At 44.5% G+C, this 21,287-nt stretch overlaps 1 protein-coding gene across 1 annotated transcript; it reads left to right on the top strand.

The window, feature by feature from the left end:
• Positions 1–1,203: 1,203 nt before the first annotated feature.
• On the top strand, positions 1,204–20,069 carry LOC137144585 (cytochrome P450 2H2-like). The gene is made up of 9 exons (XM_067535022.1): positions 1,204–1,442; positions 3,218–3,380; positions 8,885–9,034; positions 13,562–13,722; positions 14,642–14,818; positions 15,182–15,323; positions 16,507–16,694; positions 18,669–18,810; positions 19,412–20,069. The coding sequence occupies exons 1-9, from the start codon at positions 1,263–1,265 to the stop codon at positions 19,573–19,575; spliced, it is 1,467 nt and encodes a 488-aa protein (XP_067391123.1). The 5' UTR covers positions 1,204–1,262; the 3' UTR covers positions 19,576–20,069.
• The last annotated feature ends 1,218 nt before the right edge of the window (positions 20,070–21,287 follow it).

Raw genomic sequence — 21,287 nt, 5'->3', positions numbered from 1 at the left:
TTGTAATGTAGACATGGCCACAGTCTACACAATGCAGTGCTAATATGAGGCATATGGGATCTCTCAAGGTAAACATGCACCGCTGTGCTCTGATCACACCCATGTGGGGCTTGCACAGGCTCCCCCTCCACATCAAATCACCACCATATCACCAGCTTTGCCAAACAGCTCCAACTAATCCTTCCACCATTCCGTACAGTTAGCCCTATCGTCAGTGAATGCAACTGGCATGAATACAGATGATTCTCAGCCCCAGAGAGATAGAGTTAAGATTGTGTGGGTGGTACCTTAACTCTGTGTTGCCTGGTTTTCACATGTTTGCATTTGAAATACCTTAACTCTTCAATGGCTGGTTTTTGTGCAGTTTGAGTTTTGCTGAATTCAGTGCTCTGGAAGGACACAGTTCTTCACCGGTTCTTTCCCCCTCTACCCAGAACGCAAAGTTCACAGACAGACTCTTGAGCTGAAGAAAGTATGTCATTTCTTCGCTGCTTCAGTGAATGATCAGCCCATGAACCATGGCACAGCTTAGGGACAAATGCAAGTGCAGACCCACATTCACGCGCTTGCCTTAAATACATTATACAATATACAATAAATAGCTTTGTAACAAACATTTTTCTGCCTAACACTAAGATAAGTTTGCTAACTCGATTGTTTACCAGACTGTACTGCTGACGCAGGTGTTCATCTGATTGAACTGCTGACCCAGTTGTTCACATGATAAGGCTTCTGTCTCAGCTTTTCACGTGGCTGTTCTCTTTCCTTGCCAGACAAGCAGCCATCTTTTCACATGTCCTGACATCTAAAATATACATTCTACTTATTTATATACCCTACAACAATGTACTATGGGACAACCTTAACTCTGTGTTAACTAAGTTTTTTGTTGGTGAAAGTATGTAATATTTCAGCTAACAGCATGCATCTATGCAATATTAATCAAAACTAGAGAAGACAATGATTCCATATAACTCTGAACAGCTTAATTCGCTTTATGATTAACTTTTGTCCTCTGTGAAAAAATACTTAGGGAACAAAGATTGGAGGGGCAAACACACATAAAGGTTCAAAGGAGTTCATTCCTCGTTTGACATCAGGTGTCTTTTGTTGGACAAAGGCTAATCTAAGTTTTGCAAGAGGAATTGAGAGCGGCTATTGGCTTGCATGCTCTGTTGCACCATGCAATATATAAAGTTTGGAGTCTGAAATACCAGTCAGCTCTCTGCTGGAACCCAAAATAATTGCTCCTCCACTCTTCAATGGAACTTCTGGGAGCAACAACTATTTTCCTGGCAGTTTACATCTCTTGCCTTCTTTTCCTTTCAGCATGGAGAAAGAGGACTGGAAATGGGAAGCTGCCGCCTGGTCCTGTTGCTTTTCCCATCATAGGAAATGTACTGCAGCTGAATAGGAAGAACTTGCCCCAATCACTGCAAGAGGTAAAAGTGCTTGTTTCTTTTTCATTGTTTGGTTGTCAGTGAACATGAAGCAGAGCCTAGCTCAAGCAGGATTCTGTGAAATGCCTGGAATTTGCAATCCCACGTCACTCAACTCCTCATATTGCAGTCCTCATGTTTTTACAATAATAATCAATTAGCCTTGAATGCTAGATATAAACTCTTCCTGTTCATGCTTTTTATTATAGGTGTCTTAATCACAGGTAATCCACAATATACCCTTTCAGCTTCACTGCAGTCTGTATAAACTATCACACGGTGTGTGTGTGTGTGTGTGTGTGTGTGTGTGAGAAGGGGTGGTCTAGTGCATTATGTAGGGAAAAGCCACTCAGACTTGGTTTTTAATCCTACCTCTGCACCAGGCTCTCTGGCTATATCTACACTTGGAGTATGATTTCCAGCTCAAGAAGACATACTCATGCCATCAAGCTAGTGTGCTATAGATTGTAGTGTAGCCACGGAAGCATGGAGTAGCCACCCCAAATAAACTCACTTGAACCCCTTGGGTAGGTACTTGGGGCAGCTAGCCCATGCTACTGTGGCTACACTACTATTTTTGGTGTGCTAGTTCAATGATAGCTAGCACGAGTATGGCTACTCGAGCTGGGAATCAAACCCCTAGTTCCAAATGGAGATGTAGCCCATATATGTATCTAAGCAAGTCATTTAGTATTTCTCTGTCTCAATTTGCCCAGCTGTAAAATTGCTCTAATGATATTTACCTACTTCACAAGGCAATGGTAAGGTGTAAACTGCAGCTCAGCTTTTAAAAAATGGCTTTGCTGTGCTCCATGCTTTTATTTCTCTATAATTATCTCAAATACCATCATCTCACGTGTAAATGGCAAATTCTCAGTCTGGAATCTGACATCATAGAATCATAAAGTTGGAAGGGACCTCAGGTGGTCATCTAGTCCACCCCCCTGCTCAAAGTAGTACTAACCAGGACTAATTTTAGCTAAATAATCCCAGCCAGGACTTTGTCAAACCACATTTTAAAAACCTCCAAAGATGGAGATTCCACCGCCATGTTGATTTCTTTCCTTCTCGTGCACCATCGCAAATAATAAAAGTTAAACAGGAGAAACTCTACCCCCAGTTACATTTATTCAACCTCATTCTCTTTGAATCACATCCTAAAGAGTTACAGCTGTGTAATCCCACTGTGGTTGATTTGCACATGTGTACTGGACTGGAAATTAGTCAGTAATTCTACTGGTGATATGAAAGGGGAAACAGAATCCAAACTCACTCTTTCTGTGGCTCTGCAGGGCTAACAGGAATAAGGAAGAACGGTCTTTTGTCATTAAAAAGTCAGCGAATGTGACTATAAATAAATGTAGCAGTTCTGTGGTGTTAGAAATGTCATTTGTACACAGTCATTTTTCAGAGCAGAACTGAATTGTTGTTAGTTAAATAATGCAAAGTGCTGCCTCTCAAAAAAGAGAGGCCCCATATTAATTAAAACTGCTATCAATATAAGATAATTATATAACACAGAGAGAGTGCTGCTTCTTTCGCACACATTTTCTTTCTCTCTGTAGGAAAAAACACAATGTTAACAAACATCAAGATAACCAACTAAAACAGTCAGAAGTCAGGAAATTCCCAGGTCAGAACAGTAAACTCTGACTAGTATTAGCTTAGTCGCCCATGAGCTCATTCATTAACTTGTAATTTGATCTACTCATATTCTTATTCTTAATTAAGCTGATGTATGTTAAAACATGTTAGTTCTGTGTGCTAACTTTTTCCAGCTCAGTGGAACGTACGGCCCGATTTTCACAATATATTTGGGCTCAGAGCGGGTTGTGGTGCTGTATGGACATGAGGCTGTGAAGGAAGCTCTGATTGATCAAGGGGATGAGTTCAGTGGAAGAGGACGCATGCCAATATTTGAAAAGTTGTCCAAAAGAAAAGGTACATTTCCAGTAAGATCAGTATGTAGAGCTGATGTTCTCTGAGTGTGGAGAACACAACTGAGAAGACAAAAGGGAAAGCAGCTGGAGTTTCATTTAGAACAGTAGCATAGACTGGGTACATAAATAATTATGGTGCCATTCCCTGTTACTCCATTAGCTTGCTGATATGAATGGGTGGTAATATCTCACTGCAGGTGAGTGAGAGGCAGGGACTAGACCAAGGCACTCTAGAAGGCCCAGAATACAGCCAGGAGACCAAACCTGGAGAGGCCAAGAGGATCAGAACAAACCATGAACCAGAACAAACCTAACCCCTTCTTCTGCTGCTCAGTGGGGTAACAAGGCCCCAGAGGGCCATGGTCCAAGAATAGATTAGGGTGTCCCTTTCCAATCTCAGGTCATAGCCACCAATCTGCCTCCCTCACCTCCAACATCCCAGCCTACTACTCACCTCATCACCCCTATTTTCAAGACACTCCTGTGAGATTGGGGGGGGGGGGGGTGGTATTATTATCTTCATTTTACCGCTCAGAAACTGAGGCACAGAGAGATTAAGGTTTAAAAAACTAATTCCACTAATTTTGGATCTCCAGTTGGAGAATCTCAGGGCCTGATTTTTTCAGAGCTCTTAGCATTATGTATTCTCCCATTGACTTGAGTTGCTATGTAGGTGCTCAGCACTTCTAAAAAGTCAGGCCCCAGGATCTCAAGTTGTGCTCCCAGAAAACGAGGTACACACAGTTTGTGATTACCTGAGAAAAGTTTGGTTTATGGGCCTTGTCTTAACAATATCCCATAGGAATGCTGTGGCAGATAGAAGGGCAGAATCCAGTTCTCCAGGGCAGCATTCTACTGTGTGTTCATGATACCATCCTTTCTCCTCCTGCAGGTCTCTGCCTCATTTACTGCACTTAGAATCATAGAGTTGGAAGGGACCTCAGGAGGTCATCTAGTCCAACCCCCTGCTCAGAGCAGGACTAACCTCAGCTAAATAATCCCAGCAAGGGTTTTGTCAGGCCACAGCTTAAAAACCTCTAAGGATGGAGATTCCACCACCTCCCTAGGTAACCCAGTCCAGTGCTTCAACACCCTCCTACTGACAAACTTTTTCCTAATGTCCAACCTAGACCTCCCCCCCTGCAACTTGAGACCATTGCTCCTTGTTCTATCATCTGCCACCACTGAGAACAGCCTAGCTCCATCCTCCCTGGAACCCCCTTTCAGGTAGTTAAAGGCTGTTATCAAATCCCCCCTCATTCTTCTCTTCTGTAGACTGAACAAGCCTAGTTCCTTCAGCCTCTCGTCATAAGTCTTGTGCTCCAGCCCCCTAATCATTTTCGTTGCCCTCCGCTGTACTCTCTCTAACTTCTCCACATCCTTGTTGTAGTGGGGGGCCCAAAACTGGACACAATACTCCAAATGTGGCCTCACCAATGCCGAATATAGGGGAATGATCACTTACCGTGATCTGCTGGCAATGCTCCTACTAATGCAGTCCAATATGCTATTAGCCTTCTTGGCAACCAGGGCACACTGCTGACTCATATCCAGCTTCTTATCCACTGTTACCCTTAGGTCCTTTTCTGCAGAACTGCTGCCTAACTCGTTGGTCCCCAGTCTGTAGCTGTGCATGGTATTCTTCCGTCCTCCGTGCAGGACTCTGCACTTGTCCTTGTTGAACCTCATCAGATTTCTTTTGGCCCAATCCTCCAGTTTGTTTAGGTCCTTACCTTCCAGGGTATCTACCACTCCCCCTAGCTTAGTGTCATCTGCAAACTTGCTGAGGGTGCAATCTACCCCATCCTCCAGATCATTGATGAAGATGTTGAACAAAACCAGTCCCAAGACCGACCCCTGGGGCTCTCCGCTTGTGACTGGCTGCCAGCTAGACATGGAGCCATTTATCACTACTCGTTGAGCCCTATGCTCTAGCCAGTTCTCTATGCATTTTATAGTCCATTCATCCAGCCCATACTTCCTTAACTTGCTGATAAGAATACTGTGAGAGACCGTATCAAAAGCTTTGCTAAAGTCAAGGTATATCATGTCCACCGCTTTCCCCACATCCACAGAGCCAGTAACCTCTTCATAGAAAGCAATCAGGTTATTCAGGCATGACTTTTCCTTGGTGAATCTGTGTTGACTGTTCCTGATCACCTTCCTCTCTTCCAAGTGCCTTAAAATGGATTCCTTGAGGACCTGCTCCATGATTTTTCCAGGGATTGAGGTGAGGCTGACCGGTCTGTAGTTCCCCGGATCCTCTTTCCTCCCTTTCTTGAAGATGGGCACTATATTTGCTTTTTTCCAGTCATCAGGGACCTCCCCCAATTGCCATGATCTTTCAAAGATAATAGCCAATGGTTCTGAAATCACATCAGCCAACTCCCTCAGCACCCTCGGGTGCATTGCATCCGGCCCCATGGACTTGTGTATGTCCAATCCTTCTAAATAGTCTTGGACCTGTTCCTTTAGCACTGAGAGATGTTCACCTCCTTCCCATTCTGTGCCGCCCAGTGCAGCAGTCTGGGAGCTGACCTTGACTGTGAAGACAGAGGCAAAAAAAGCATTGAGTACCTCAGCTTTCTCCACATCCTCTGTCACTAGGTTGCCTCCCCCATTGTGTAATGGGCCCACCCTTTCCCTAATCTTCCTCTTGTTGGTAACATACCTGTAGAAACCCTTCTTGTTCCCCTTCATGTCTCTTGCTAGCTGCAACTCCAGTTGTGCTTTGGCCTTCCTGATTTCATTCCTGCACATTCGAGCAGTATTTTTATAATCCTCCCTAGTCATCACTTCTCCCAACTTTTGCAACAAATAAGGCAGAGTCACACAGACAACAGCCACCTTCACTACAGTGCCCAATTCATTGTCAGATCAGGTCCATCCCCCACACTGAATGAAGCAGGGCACCCTGTGGGAAAAAATAGTGTGTGGCTCAGATAATTAAAGACTGTATCATAAATGCACAAGATAGGGTTATCCACATAATCTTAATTCTGGCATTTCCTAACTTTTGAGCGCTTGACTTTGCAACTTTAATGTTATTTTGAAGCAATTTTTGTGTGTAATTTCCTATCCTTTTTTAAAAAAAAAAAAAAAGCAAAAATTCCATCATCTGGCCTCATATTTACACCCGCATGGTTCATCAGCAGGGCTGGGACCTTTAGATCCACGGCATAGACTGCTGCCATTTGAACTAATAGAGTAACTGATAGCAATAATAGGTTGTCCTCTTCTGTCTGGAAGAGCTATAGATGGGGATGAGATATAGACTTTGCCAGTGGGGTTCCCAGCTATTTGCTGACAGCAGATGAGTGGTGAGTCTCAGGAATGTTGGGTTCCATTCCAGTCTCTGCAGGGGAGCGTTCTCTAGTAGTTACAGACATTTCTGCCTGTTTCTTTCAAGCTTGATTGCTTTTGCCCTGTCTCCTCCAGTCTATAGCCCTGCCCTAGTTCTTTCTTGTCACACCACAGGCTCCTCTTCCCAGTCCCATTCACCTTGCCTTCCTTACTTAGATTTCTCATCCCAGTCTCCTTGCCTAGACATCCTATTTCTCCCCTCTGGGTTCCCTGCCCAAGGCCCAGTCTCTCCCCATTCTAATTTTCTCTCCTTCTCCCTACCCCCCAGTACCCATCTCCTTGCCCAGCCAGTCCCAGTTTCCCCCTCTGGCTCCTCATCGAATCTGTCTCTACCCTCTGCTCTGGCCTTCAGTCATTCCCACCCTAACTTCTTCTCATAGTTTCCCTCTTGGCTGGCTCTTGTCCCAGTTTCTTTGCCAAGTCAGTCTCAGTTCTCTCCCTGTACCCTGGCTCATTGTTAGATAGATTTCCCCTCTTTCCCTGTCCCTCCCTCACTCCCCACTGGTTCATGATCCTAGTCTCCTTGTACAGCAGCCCCTCTTTCCCCAATTCCTCATCTGATCTGAGTGAGTTCTCCTTCCACCACTGCCAATTGGGTCCCAATCCCTTCTGTTTCCCTGGCCATGTCCCAGTCACTCGTCCTAGCTCCCTGTTCCAGTCTCCTGACCCACCCTGACCTAGGTTGCTTCACCTGGCTCTTAGTCCCAGTTTCCTTGACCACCCACTCCCAGCTGCAATTAGAGGGTAGTCTGGCTTTCCCCTCTAGCCCTGGGATAGAGCATCCTCAGTTGCTCTGTGCACATGGTGCATGCATAGAACGGTCAACACTGGGAGCTGAGAGGACAGAATGTTATGTTATTTTAGCCACTAAAGCCTAAGGTCTCTACTGAATATGTGTAAATCTTAATGTTCTTTTAACGTAGTTTTTGGTGTGCAATTCCCTAGGTTTTTAAAAAAGCAAACTGAAAAAACAGAAATTCCATAATGGGGCATCATATTGACACCTCCATGGGTCCTCAGCAGGGTTGGCATCTTTAGATCCACTGCACAGACTGCTACCATTTGAGCTAATGGAGTCATTGACAGCAGTGGTAGGTTGTCATCTTTATATGTGGATCAGCACTAGGAGCTGACAAGTACTGGTGCATGTCCAGGGAGGACAGAATCTTTGGAGACTTTAGACACTAAACTCTTAGTCTCTACTGACCATGTGTAAGGCTTATAACTTGTCGACATTTGGGTGGATTTTCATGGGGATCCTTGACACAAAGACCAGCCCCCAGCCAAATTGCAAATCCCAGCTCTGAAGAATGGCGGTGTTAAAGTTTCTCAAAGAAAAAAATCCCAGCATTTTTTAATTTGGGCAGAACAGCATATTTTCCCCTAGTCTTGTTTGCAAAAATGGCCAAACACTTTGGCTGAAATATTCAAAAATATTCATCCTGAGGCAAACACATGGAAAAATGTCAGTCCAAATGGTTAAAATTTGGCAAAGTTGCAGGATTTTAAAAGCAATGGCAGGGAACATTATTAGATGGTGCTACCAACACAGCCTGTAATTTATTGTGCACAATCTGTGTATTTATTACACAATTCTGTTACAATTACTGGTACCAAGGATACCAACTGTACCCACCATGGTGTATCACAGTTTATTTCTAATTTTTATGTTGTGCCAGTATATATATTTGTTCAAATTACTGTGACGGGAAGAATTCTCATTTCTGTGATGGGCTATGCTATTAGAGAACAAACTACAGATATTGGCCATGGTAATGAATGGAATTATTTTTCTTCCTCTTAATTACTCTGAAACGGCAATGAGTTTAATGTATAGGATGCTGTGGTAAATACACATATCAGACAGATTAAGTACGGAGTAATGACAGTGTAATTCAGTCTCCAAGCAGAACACAGATAGAAATAAAGTTGGAGTTCAAGTTGAACTCAAAGTTAATGGAACAAGATTCTATAATTGGGTTGACTGGTAGAGCAGGGGACTGGACTCTGTGACCCAGATGGTCCCTTCCAATTCTGTGGTCCTATGAAACTTTGAATAAACAATGTTTGTGTGGGTTTGAATTTAGGCAATCTGAGTCTGGCCCCTCCCTCCTTTCTTTCCCATTCTCCTCCCTTTTTCAGGTATGTCTTTCAACAATGGGGATCCGTGGAAGCAGCTCCGCCAATTTACCCTCACCACTTTGAGGAATTTTGGGATGGGGAAGAAAAGCATTGAGGAACGAATCCTGGAGGAAGCCCATTTCCTGGTGGAAAGGCTCAAAAACACTCATGGTGAGGATCAGCTTCATGTCTGTTGGAAATTAGAATTTAAGAGTCAGTTAAAGTCTTTGTTTTTCATGACATTAATTAAAGCTTTTAGCTGCACATATAACTAGCTGTGTTAATGTAGTAGAAAAGTATGTGGGAAAAGATCTAGAGATGACCTTTTCTGGCTGTTGTTTCCTGTATTTTCTATCTGCTGATTTGTGGCCAATGAGCAAATGGAAAATGATTGTCTAGAGCTGGCAGAAGCTAACACAGTGAACCATATTAGAATGGATCCATTTATCCTCAGTCTGCGGGATCAATGAGACGCCCAGGCCTACAGTTCGTGTATTCTCATTTTCATCTCTGCTACACATACGATACAAATGTGGCACCTGCTTTCTATAAAGATGAGCTCTATAGGAATGATTGGAAAGGACGGTGTAAATGGAGAGTGCTTTATAAGCGACACACTAATTATTACCATTTATATTCCAGTAGTGAGTACAGATCCCAAGATTGGATACAATACTCCAAATGTGGCCTCACCAGTGCTGAATAGCAGGGAATAATCACTTCCCTCGATCTGCTGGCAATGCTCCTACTAATGTAGCCCAATATGTCGTTGGCTTTCTTGACAATAAGGGCACACTGCTGACTCATATCCAGCTTCTTATCCACTGTAACCCCCAGGTCCTTTTCTGCAGAACTGCTGTCTAGCCCGTCGGTCCCCAGTCTGTAGCTGTGCATGGTATTCTTCCGTCCTCCATGCAGGACTCTGTACTTGTCCTTGTTGAACCTCATCAGATTTCTTTTGGCCCAATCCTCCAGTTTGTTTAGGTCATTCTGTATCCTATCCCTACCTTCCAGGGTATCTACCACTCCCCCTAGCTTAGTGTCATCTGCAAACTTGCTGAGGGTGCAATCCACTCCATCATCCAGATAATTAATGAAGATATTGAGAAAACTGGCCCCAGGACAGACCCCTGGGGCACTCCACTTGATACCAGCTATCAACTAGACATCAAGTCATTGATACCCACTGAGCCCAATGGTCTAGCCAGCTTTCTATTCTGATCCTGCAGTCCATTCACTCAACTCATACTTCTTTAACTTGCTGGCATAGAGCCAGTCATCTCATCAGAGAAGGCAATCAGGTTGGTCAGGCATGACTTGCCCTTGGTGAATCCATGCTGACTGTTCCTGATCACCTGCCTCTCCTCCAAGTGCTTCAAAATGGATTCCTTGAGGACCTGCTCCATGTTTTTTTTGGGGACTGAGGTGAGGTTGACTAGTCTGTAGTTTCCTGGATTCCCCTTCTTCCCTTTTTTGAAGATGAGTGCTAGATTTGCCTTTTTCCAATCATCCAGGACAACCCCCAAATGCCACGAGTTTTCAAAGCTAATGGCCTATGGCTCTGCAGTCACATCAGCCAACTCCCTCAGCACGCTCGGATGTATTTCATCCGGCCCCAGGGACTAGTGTATGTCCAGCTTTTCTTAATAGTCCTGAACCTGTTCCTTCAGCATTGAGGGCTGCCCACCTCCTCTCCATTCTGTGCTGCCCAGTGCAGCAGTCTGGGAGCTGACCTTGTCTGTGAAGACAGCGGCAAAAAAAAATTGAGTACTTCAGCTTTCTCCACATCATCTGTCACTAGGTTGCCTCCCCCATTCAGTAAGGGGCCCACACTTTCCCTGACCTCCTGCTTGTTGCTTACATACCTGTAGTAACCCTTCTTGTTCCCCTTCATGTCTCTTGCTAGCTGCAACTCCAGTTGTGCTTTGGCCTTCCTGATTTCATTCCTGCATGTTCGAGCAGTATTTTTAATAATCGTCCCTGGTCACTTGACCAAGCTTCCACTTCTTGTAAGCTTCCATTTTGTGTTTAAGCTCACCGAAGATTTCTCTGTTAAGCTGAGATGGTCGCTTGCCATATTTGCTATTCTTTCTGCACATTGGGATGGTTTGTTCCTGCTCCCTCAATAAGGTTTCATTAAAATACAGCCAGCTCTCTTGGATTCCTTTCCCCCTCATATTAGCCTCCCAGGAGATCCTGCCCATCAGCTCCCTGAGGAAGTCAAAGGTCCTCCCTAGGTAACCCATTCCAGTGCTTCCAAGGATTCTTCGTCTCCTCGAGGTCCTCCTCCAGGGGCAGTGACTGGCGCACAGCTCAGCCCCACTCCAGTGGCCAGCAGCTAGGCAGAGTCATCCGACTCCTTCCCTGGCTGTCCCTCAACCGAGCATGCCTGCCTCTCAGTTTCCGGCAAGAGGGGCGGGCCTGGCCTGGTTCCACCCACCAGAGGATGGGGAATGGTCCCTCCCTGTTGGGCTCAGAGGAAGGCCACTCCACCTCCCTACAGGTAGCCATGATAGAAGAACCGCACAGAGCACATAGCACTTGGCAGGCATCCTCAGTGCAGTTGGCCAAGCAGTAAAGCATCACCAGGGCCAGCAGAGCCAGAAGGAGTGCTGTGATTTAAGAGGGACTGCTCAGATATACCAGGAGGGTGACCTGGTTTGGGTCAAGAGAAGGAAAAGTGGTCTGGATGCTAAGTTGCAGCAAAAATACAGGACTTGTATAGCATGATCAGCCAGGCGTCAGAGCTACTATGTGCACAATCCACTGTCCTCAGTGGAAACAGTTTTGTCCTACACTACAACAGGCTAAAACCTACTCAGGTCCTTACCCAGCTGAAGATGTGACCAACTTGCCACAGCAGGACTGAGGCAATGATTGAGAAAACCTCAGGCGGCTGAGAGGTTGACTCCCAGCACACCAGGCTGAGGCGAGCACAAGGGTGTGTTCCCATGGAGGAGGAGCAAGTATGGCCGTATCAGATGGAACCGAGATGGGTGACAAGACAGAACCATCCACAGCGTGGGAGGTGAACCTATAATGGAGATGGAAGAGCCAGTACAGGGGCAGGAATCCTGTAGTCTGTGCTGAGGCGAGCCAATTAGTGAGCAAAACACAAAGGACCCAGAGATACGGGGGAACTTGAGGCTACAGGGAGAGCACAGAGTTCCCCACAGGCACCAAGACTTCCACGTGATCTAGCACTGTGTGCGGGATGCATCCATTCTCAGGGAAGAGGGCAGAATGATGGATCTGCTAAGCAGGGAACTACAAGCCTTGCTGGCCACCTCCCAACTGCACTTGACACTTCCTTCTCCTCTGGTCAGGTAGGGGGAGAGATTCTGAACCTGGAAGTGGCCAGGTTATGTTGAAAAGCAGCAGTCACATGGCAAGCCAGGAGTTGCGGAGAGGTAGAGTGCAGAGAGGGACGCCTAGGAACTGTGGATAGAGCCATGGACGCCTAGGAACTGTGGACAGGCTGTGACTGCTGGGTGATACAGCTGGGACTGATGGAGGAGCAGCAGCAGCTGGGCAGGCAGCCAGTGCAGTGGGGAGCAACAAGAGATGCCAAGGGAACCTGGCCTGGAAACGTTAAAGCTCCAATTTGCTTGAACAGAGATTGCATTGGAGAGGGCAGGCCAGGCCCGGCACTAGCCCTGAAGGACCCTGACTCTTGCCTGGACTGCCCCAAGGTGCCAACAGCAACCACTGTAACTCACTCTGAATTGTAACTGTTTAAGCCTCTCTCTCAGGTATTTGCAGCCTTTCCCCTTTGCTGCCAGGCCTAATGCCATTCCCTTCCCCTTAGCCGTGTGTCTGAGTGGCTACTTGGCCCTCCAGGGCTAGCGCCTTGCTGCTGAGGGCCTAAAGTGCTTGCCTCCAAATCATAGTATGCCTGGCATGCTGCTGATACCTTAGGGCTTTGTTGTATGGCAATTCTGAGGAGCCCAAAATCATCACAGGATTGTCTTCCCTATTTAAGAAATTGAAAGTTGAGGCACAGAGAGATTAAGTGACTCGCTCAAGGTCACATCTGGGAAATCTGTGGCAGAGCTGGGAATTGTACCCATATTTCCTGAGACCCTTGCCAGTGCCTTAACCACAAGGTCACCCTGCCTCTTGCAATATTTAATGCAACACTAAGGGCTAAACTGCATCTGCATCTGGGTGAATTGTGTGTGGGGGAGAAGAGTGCATCGATGCCCTTCCCCACCCTGGTACAGACACAGTTGACAGCTACATTACTGCCGGTGCTGCTTGTCCCTCCTGAACCAAGAGGCAGCTATTGCTGTTGGGAACGAGTTAAAGAGCATTGAAGGGTGAAGGAAATCAGCAGGGAGCTAGTGCCTGAAGAAAATGCTGCTTCTGGATGTTCTCCATGAACACTGTGGTCTCGGGTCAAATGGTGAACTCTGGCAGCTACTTCCCATGAATGCGGTGCTGGTCCCTCTGACACTGATGAGCGGTGGGAAATTCAGCCTCTCCAGTTGTGTTACCAGCAAAGTGGCAAGTGTTTGTTTAATTTAGCATGTGAGGGGTCAGACTGGGAATTGGGACAGCCTTAACTCACCCTCACCAGGGACTGTCACAGACAGCCCCACCCAGAGTCCTGCCCTGTGGTGGGAGAGCCACAACTTCCCAGTGACTCTGATGCTGAGGTTGAAGGCACTGAATTAAAACTGACTCTTTTTGATCCAGAGCGACCTTTTGACCCCACCCTCTTCCTCACCCATGCCGTCTCCAACATCATCTGCTCCATTGTCTTTGGGGACCGGTTTGACTATGAAGATAAGAAATTTGTGACTTTAATTAGTCTCATAGAGGAAAGTGACAGGCTCCAGCGCTCTCACTGGGCAGAGGTATGTTCCAGGGCTTATTCTGTTCTTCTCATTTGTATTGGAGATTTCTTTCTTTAACTATTAATTTTCCTTAAACAAGGATTGTTTCAGATTCCTATAATGGTCTCCTTCTCCTGGTTAGGCTGCTGCTACGACCAAATCCAGCCTCAGACTTGTTTCTAAGGGTTGTTTAAATTCCCTGACAAAACACTTCATTAGCTCAGAATTAAGTTTGCTCGAGAATATTCTTTTTCAACACAATTGGTAAATATCAAGGAAGTTGCCAGTTAAAATATTAACATCCACACCCATCACAATTCACCTGCCTTATCACATAAGCAAACTGATAGTGAATATGATCATATCCCTCACATCCAAAGCAAACTCCTTTTCACTTCCAGCACACAGCCACTTATCTCCTCCCCAGCCCACCCCATTCCTGAAAACCCCAAATGAAGGGCCAAACCTTCTGCCAGCATAACTCATTCAAAATCAGTGGAGTTACATTAGCAGAGAATGTGGTCTCTTATATTCATGCTGAGGTCAAATTTATGTATATTTCCCTTTGAAAGTATATTTCCCTTTGAAAACCCATGATGTGCTACCACTTCCTAAGAAAAATCTGTGTTCGCAGTTAAGATTTGCGCTCAAGCATGATTTTCAAAAACAGGATGCCTCTATTGTAGATGGGTTTTTTAAAAAAATAATGGAGAGTCTTTTAGCTCATGTATCTAAATGTCACTGAATGTTTTGTGCAGAGTATATATGCATTGGCTAATGTGAGGTGGTAAAGTTTGCAAAATTCTTTCAAATCCATTTAGAAAATAAGGTGTCACAAAAGGCTGTCTACTCCTGTAGCTGAGTCATTTGAATAAACACTATGAAGGAAGCTCTCTCTGCCCAGGTAAACCAAGAGGTATTTTTCTTTCGCTCTTTACAGCTGTACAGATTTTTCCCGACTATCATGGACTACATCCCTGGGCCTCACCAGAGAATCTTCAAACACTTTGAGGAGTTGAGAAAATTTGTTCTGGAGAGAGTGGAGATGCACAGAGAGTCCCTAGAGCCCAGCTGCCCTCGAGACTTCATCGATGCTTTCCTCATCAAAATAAAACAGGTAGGTGAGATCCACAGCCTTTCCCCTTTACTGTGGAGTGGGTTATACATGTCTGTGCTATTTATTTGTTAAGGAACAACAGAGTACTTGGCTTTTCAGAAGGCCTTAGGGAGACAAGGAAATTATAATATAAAGGGAAAACCCTATTCTCCTCATTCGTGTAAAGCCACCTTATTGCACAGAGACGGTGCAAAGCACTGCAGTAATGCTGCTATAATCCCCAGTGCTATGGGCCATTTGTGTAGGACTTTTATGCCAGGTGGGTCAAATATTGGGTAGAAAATGAGACTTCTTTGGCTTGTGACAATAGATCCAAAGCTTTTGCAATCAATTATCCAACATCTGTACCAAACCTTTTTGCAGGAGCAACAGAACAGCCAGTCAGAATTTACCACTGATAGTTTGTTAAGAAGAACAATAGGTTTATTCTTTGCTGGAACAGGGACAACAAGTGCCACCCTAAAACATGGACTCCTGCTTCTTCTGAAATACCCAGAAATAGAAGGTAACAGTTACACACAAACACACAAATGTTAAGTCTTGGGGAGATGTGAGGAATGCATGGGTCTATAGATCATTCAATGGAGGCAGTGCCTCCACTCTTAAATCACCAGATCACATCTGGCCTGGGTTGGCAGTGACCTGCATGATCACAATGGGATGGATTTCCTTGGTTCATATGAAATGATTTGAAGATGTGTCGGAGGATTTCTTACTCCGCTTCCCTGCCAGTAGGAGTTCTCATCCAAAAAGCACCAGTACAACGAGCATTACTTGTCCCCATATTGGCAGTCTGGGGAGGGAGTCCAAAGGCTGAATGGGCTGTTGTGATTGAATTCCTCTCTCAAATCCAGATCAGTGTTCAGATTCTCTGGCAAAGGAAGTGTAAGTACATGTTTACACTGCAACTAAACATCCACGGCTGGCCCGTGTCAGCTGACTTTGGCTCTCAGGGCTTGGGCTACAGGGCTGTTTAACTGCAGTGTAAATCCTCCCCCCTTGTGGGGTCCCAGAACCCAGGCTCCAGCCCAAGCCCTAACATCTAAACAGGCCCATAGCCTGAGTCCTGCAAGCTTGAGTCAGCTGACATGGACCAGCCATGGGTGTTTAATTGCAGTTTAGACGTATCCTATGTGTTCGTAAAAGAGAAGCCTGCACTGCCATTGACCAGGCTGTCTGCTCTGTGGGTAACAGATACCAGTACATTCCAGGGCTGTCAGATGGTCCCCTTCCCCTTGAATAAAGGCAAAGTCATTTCCCCTTTGGATTTAATGGGTTGTAGAGGACAGGATCATGTAAGGGCTTGAATCAAAGCTCTGCCAGTGCTAAAAAACCAGCTGTATCCAGCTTCCAACTTCATATTAGCAAATGGCCTTGGGGGAGATGCTTTGGGGCGCTCTTGCTTAGTAGATATTTAGGTGCACTGGCAATAATATTACATGGTGCTCTAGTTTGTAACAGAACCAGGTATGAACAATAGCACTGGACCTGTAATTACATTATTGGCCCTTTGTCAGAGCTGCCATGGACAGTAGTTTCTGTAACATAAAATTTGACCTGTTTTGTTATATTCCCCATGTCCTTCTTCTGAGACTTATGTTTTGCGGTGAGAGTGACAGAATGTTGGGCAAATCTATGGCAATCCTATTCTTTAGTCTTAGTGTTAAACCTCATTAATTTCATGACAGAGAAGGTTCACAAAGAGATTGACCGTGTGATTGGCCGAAGCCGAAGCCCCTGCATGGCAGATCGAAGCAAGATGCCCTACACAGATGCTGTGGTACATGAGATCCAGAGAGTCATTGTTCTTGCTCCACTTGGTGTCCCACGTGCTGTGACTAGAGACACACATTTCAGACAATACATTATCCCCAAGGTCAGTTCTCAGTGTTTCTGTGACAGGTCCAGTTCTTCTGCCATTTTCTCTTTTTAATTTTGAATTCTTCACAATAGACAAGTTTTGACCAGTTTTTGTGTGGTGGGTATTTGAAATAATTGCCAGTAATGTACCATTTATATTGAAACTCTCCGAGCCTCTGTATGCAGGTTGGGCTTTCCCTCTAGGAAGGGTGTCAGAGCTTAGTTTAACATGTAGATATGGAACTGAGTATAACTTTAGCAATGAAATGCATCTAGGATTTTAGTATCAAACCAGTGTGTGCAATAATTCTCCTTTTTTGCGGCCAAAGGAATGGTGTTTCCGGGGAAACAACTTGACACCGTTAGTTCAAATCAAAACAAAATAGCGCATGCAAATGGGCAATGAATCCATTTAAAAAGTATCAGAGCCCTCCACACCTTTGCCCATTTCTGCAACTGAATGCGAACCAACAAATATAAATACACACCACAAAAAAAAAAAAACACGCTTCAAGGCTGAGGTTTCTATAAAGTTGAGTTAGGCTCTTACTGTTAGTTGGATGGTGCCAATTACTGAGCTCAATTCAGCCAGCAAGCCCCCCCCATCCCCCACATCAGAAAAAATATTCATTTAGCTTCTGAAAATTTTTGGAATTTGTCAGCAAATTGGAAAAATCTGGGCTACTTCAGAAATGTCTATGTGAGGGTTTTTGTCCCCCCCCCCCGTTCTTTAAAGCTTTAGCCCAGTGGTTAAGGCACTTTCCTGGAATGTGGGAGACCTGTATTTACAACCCCACTCTAAAGCAGGGACTCAAACTTTCCCCAGTGAGCATCCTAACCATCAACTATAGACTATGGGGGTGAGTTCTCAATCTCGTTTGCTGAAGCTATTCTGTCTTGTATCAATACTTAAATATTCAGTGAAGCAGGGACTTAAAGGCAGGTCTTCCTCCTACCAGTGAGTGCCCTAATCACCAGGGTTAAGGTTATTCTGTTCAGACCTTCCTGTTGAAGCTGTTCCACTTTGTATAAGTAAATTAATATTCATTAGGCCAAAAACCTGGGAGGTGGGAAAGGTAAATTGAAATCTTCCCTCTGCTTGATTTAGAGCAGGGATTTCAATCCACACCTCCTGCCTCCCAAGTGAGTGCCTTTCTCACCAGGCTATAGAGTAATTGTCATTGGCTCAATGAATATTTAAATGTTAATAAAAAGTGGAACAGCTTCAAAAGGAGAAAGTGAGAAGGGCCTATTCTGGGATATTTTAGAGCTGGGGGGGGGGGGGGTGAATCCTCATTTTAGATGGGGGAGGGGGGGAGAGATCTGAGTTCAAGTTGCTGCACCAAAGTGGGGATTCAAACCTGCATCTCTCACATCCCAAGAAAGTACCTTAGCCACTGGCCTAAAAATTATAAGGAGCACACACCTCTACTCAGATATTCAGGGCCAGCTTCAGGAAACATATCTGTTTCCCAGATAAAAAGAATTAGGTCAAATTTGCAAATCGTTTCAGATCAACTGAAACTACATTTCTGGTGGATAAAATATTTGTCTGATAAATTTTGCCCAGCTCTAATCATCACCAAACTCTGAACCCATTGAGGTGTTAAAATGCACCAGAACTTGCAGTACTCAGGGCTGGGGTTGCTGACTGTGAGTTTCACTGTAAATTAGATGGGGTTTTTAGCTTTATTATGAATAATGGGGAAGTTGTTGGTGTGATGAATGCAGTGTATTGACCAGGAGACCTCAAATGCTTCAGGTGCAAATAAAACTTCTGGATCTTAGACAAACTTTTTGATGTCGAATTCGAAACGGTGATCAGATAGGAACAATTTCTCTGAAGAGATTTCAGGTTTTCCCTGTGGATGGGACTTCCGTGGGATTAGCTCTTCTCATGGAGTTTTAATATTTCTACTTCTGGTTGAAAACATGAAGTTCAGGAGATGCAAGGTAGTCTTTAACTCTGTTTATATGTTTACTAATTCAGGGCACCACTATATTCCCTGTACTGAAATCGGTCCTGTATGACAGCAAGGAATTTTCAAACCCAGAGCAATTTAACCCAGCACATTTCTTGGATGAAAATGGTGCCTTTAAGAAGAGTGACTTCTTCATGCCTTTTTCTATAGGTAAAGGTAGCCATGTTTATTTCAGATCCTAGACTGTCTTCTAGCTTTGCCTTGATGACTCTACGGGCTCACATGTCTGCAGAGTGTTTTTCAGAAGGTCCATGAAGCAGAGTCTCTCACGCCAGTAAAACATCTATCAGTCTTTAAGCAGTGTTACTTCCTGCTAACTGTCTGAAGTGATTTTCTGGACTCACTACACACACTCCTATCTTTGCTCTGCCTGGCAACGTTATGATTTTCTGGGGTCTGTCCATGGTCAATTATTCCTTCATCCAGCTGCTCATGATCCTGCCTGCGCCTCCCTACTTGTTACTTCCCCCATTCCACTCAATAACTGTTGCATTACTTCCCCCTTAAAACACATTCACTGACTTGGGAAGTACATAACCTATTCCTCAAACCCCACATCTTCCCAATCCTCTCCACAAATTGGATGTAAAAAGACCATTTTATGTATTGAACTCAGACCTTAAAACAATCTTTGAATGGCTTCGTAACCCCCAAACGCTTTCCTACCATCCGGAATTCTGAGTGATTCCCATTATCCGTCATCCATAGTAACAGCATGTAAAGATCTCCAACATCTCTTTTTTTATTGCAGGGAAACGGAGTTGTTTGGGAGAGAGCCTGGCTCGGATGGAGCTCTTTTTGCTATTGACAATGATTTTGCAGAACTTTACCTTGAAGCCTCTCATTGACCCCAAGGATATAACTCGGATGAGTTTCAACTCCTATTTCTACAAGCTCATTGTTATTCCTCGGTAAACACCGCAAAAATCTACCTCAGTTCCCTGAGGTAATGAATTTGATGATTAATTTGGTTGTCTATGATTCCTTAATACAGTGACAGAAATAAACTCATGGGCATGCAGACAAATTAACCAGCTTTCTAAGTAACTGGGATTTAACAAAATTAAGCATAATACCAAAAAATAACTATATGAGTGACCTCCAAAGGCATGTACAATAACTCTGTGGTGTTCTCAGACAGGCTCAGGTGTGAATCTATTCTTGACACAAGCTGGGTATGTTTTTCAGTTCATTTGTGGTGTAGTTAACAACTATGAAAGCTTATTTTGACAGCTGTAAGGCTGCTTTATTCACAAGGAGCTATTAGTAGTGTCCAGCATTTTGGGGCTGCTCATCCAATGATAGTGAATTGTGAGGATGACGTTCTGCTTCAGTGGGGAGAGTTTCTGAACTGGTGTTGTCACTCCCCTATTTGCCCATGCAGATTCAATTAAATTCAGTAGAATTAATCTTTTACTCTTCATCAAGATTATTTCGATCATTTTTGCAACCCACCTCTAGAGTCTTAAATCTATAAAATAAGATTCCAAGAATGTCACTCTGTGTGTCACTCTGCAGCCTAAAATAGCTGTTGAGCCCGTGTGAAGGGATGGAAGCAGCTACAAGCTGGGATGCTGAAAGCCACTATAAACCCTGTATAGAATGAAAACCACTTCAAGCTAGGGGGTGTGGCAGCACCTCCTGCATCCTTGCTTCCAGCACTGATGGCTACAAGCAGGTTGAGAGCTTCTTTTGTTCAAAATATCACCAGGCTGAATAATCATGAGGTTTCACAGTTTGCTACCATCCAATTTTTAAGTTCTCAGCCATTTTGAATTTATGAATTATACCCATGGGTATGGTAAGGCGTGTATTTAGACCCCGTCAAGAGTCCTAGACCAGGAAGCTTGGCCAGTCACCTTAATAATGCAGCTAATTTGCATGCAACAGTTTCATTGGTTGTATGAGGAAGACTGCACAACTGGTGGACTTCTTGGGACAGCTGCCACACCCATGGGCCCAGCTGCCACCCACATGAATCCACACAGCTGTCCCAGCACAACACACATGTCAACACAGCCACCCACGGAACACCACAACCATCACACACTATACCCTCAAACATCACATCCAATCCTAGAATATCTGAGTCAATGTGAAGTGAAGAAAACAGTGACAAGTGTGGCTAAGGGCTCTTGTTTAGAGTGTCTCTACTTTCAATCATAACTTGGCTGCGCAGCCTGTTACAGTGCAGTTTTTCAGTTCTCAGCCATTTTTTTTACACACATCACATTAGGAATTACACCTGTGCGATGGCACAGGCGTTCAGCCACTACTGTTTATTTCATTTAATTATTTAACCCAGTTTTACGACATGTAGAACTCAAACGGAGTGAGAGAAGCAGTGTAGTATGTGTTTGGAAGTTACAAGTAAGATTAAAAGAGAAGGTCTATAAAATAGTGGTTCATCCACTTTTAATTTATGACAGTGAGTGTTGGACAACAAAGAAGAAACATTAGCAAATGATCCATTCCACAGAAATGTAAATGTTGAGCTGGATAAGTGGTCTAAGTGAGAAAGGCCACCCAAGGAATGTGTATGTTAGAGAAATGCTCAAAGTAACATCCATAAAGGAAAAAATGAGGGAGTGCAGGCTCAGTTGGGTTGGTCCTGTAAAGCTCTGTCC

The sequence above is a fragment of the Emydura macquarii genome, unplaced genomic scaffold (genome assembly GCF_026122565.2).
Source record: "Emydura macquarii macquarii isolate MOO-44397 ecotype Brisbane River unplaced genomic scaffold, CSIRO-AGI_Emac_v2 contig_67, whole genome shotgun sequence".
NCBI classification, from domain to species: Eukaryota; Metazoa; Chordata; order Testudines; family Chelidae; genus Emydura; species Emydura macquarii.
The sequence above is the reverse complement of the archived record's forward strand: the minus strand, read 5'-3'. Positions and strand labels throughout refer to the sequence as shown.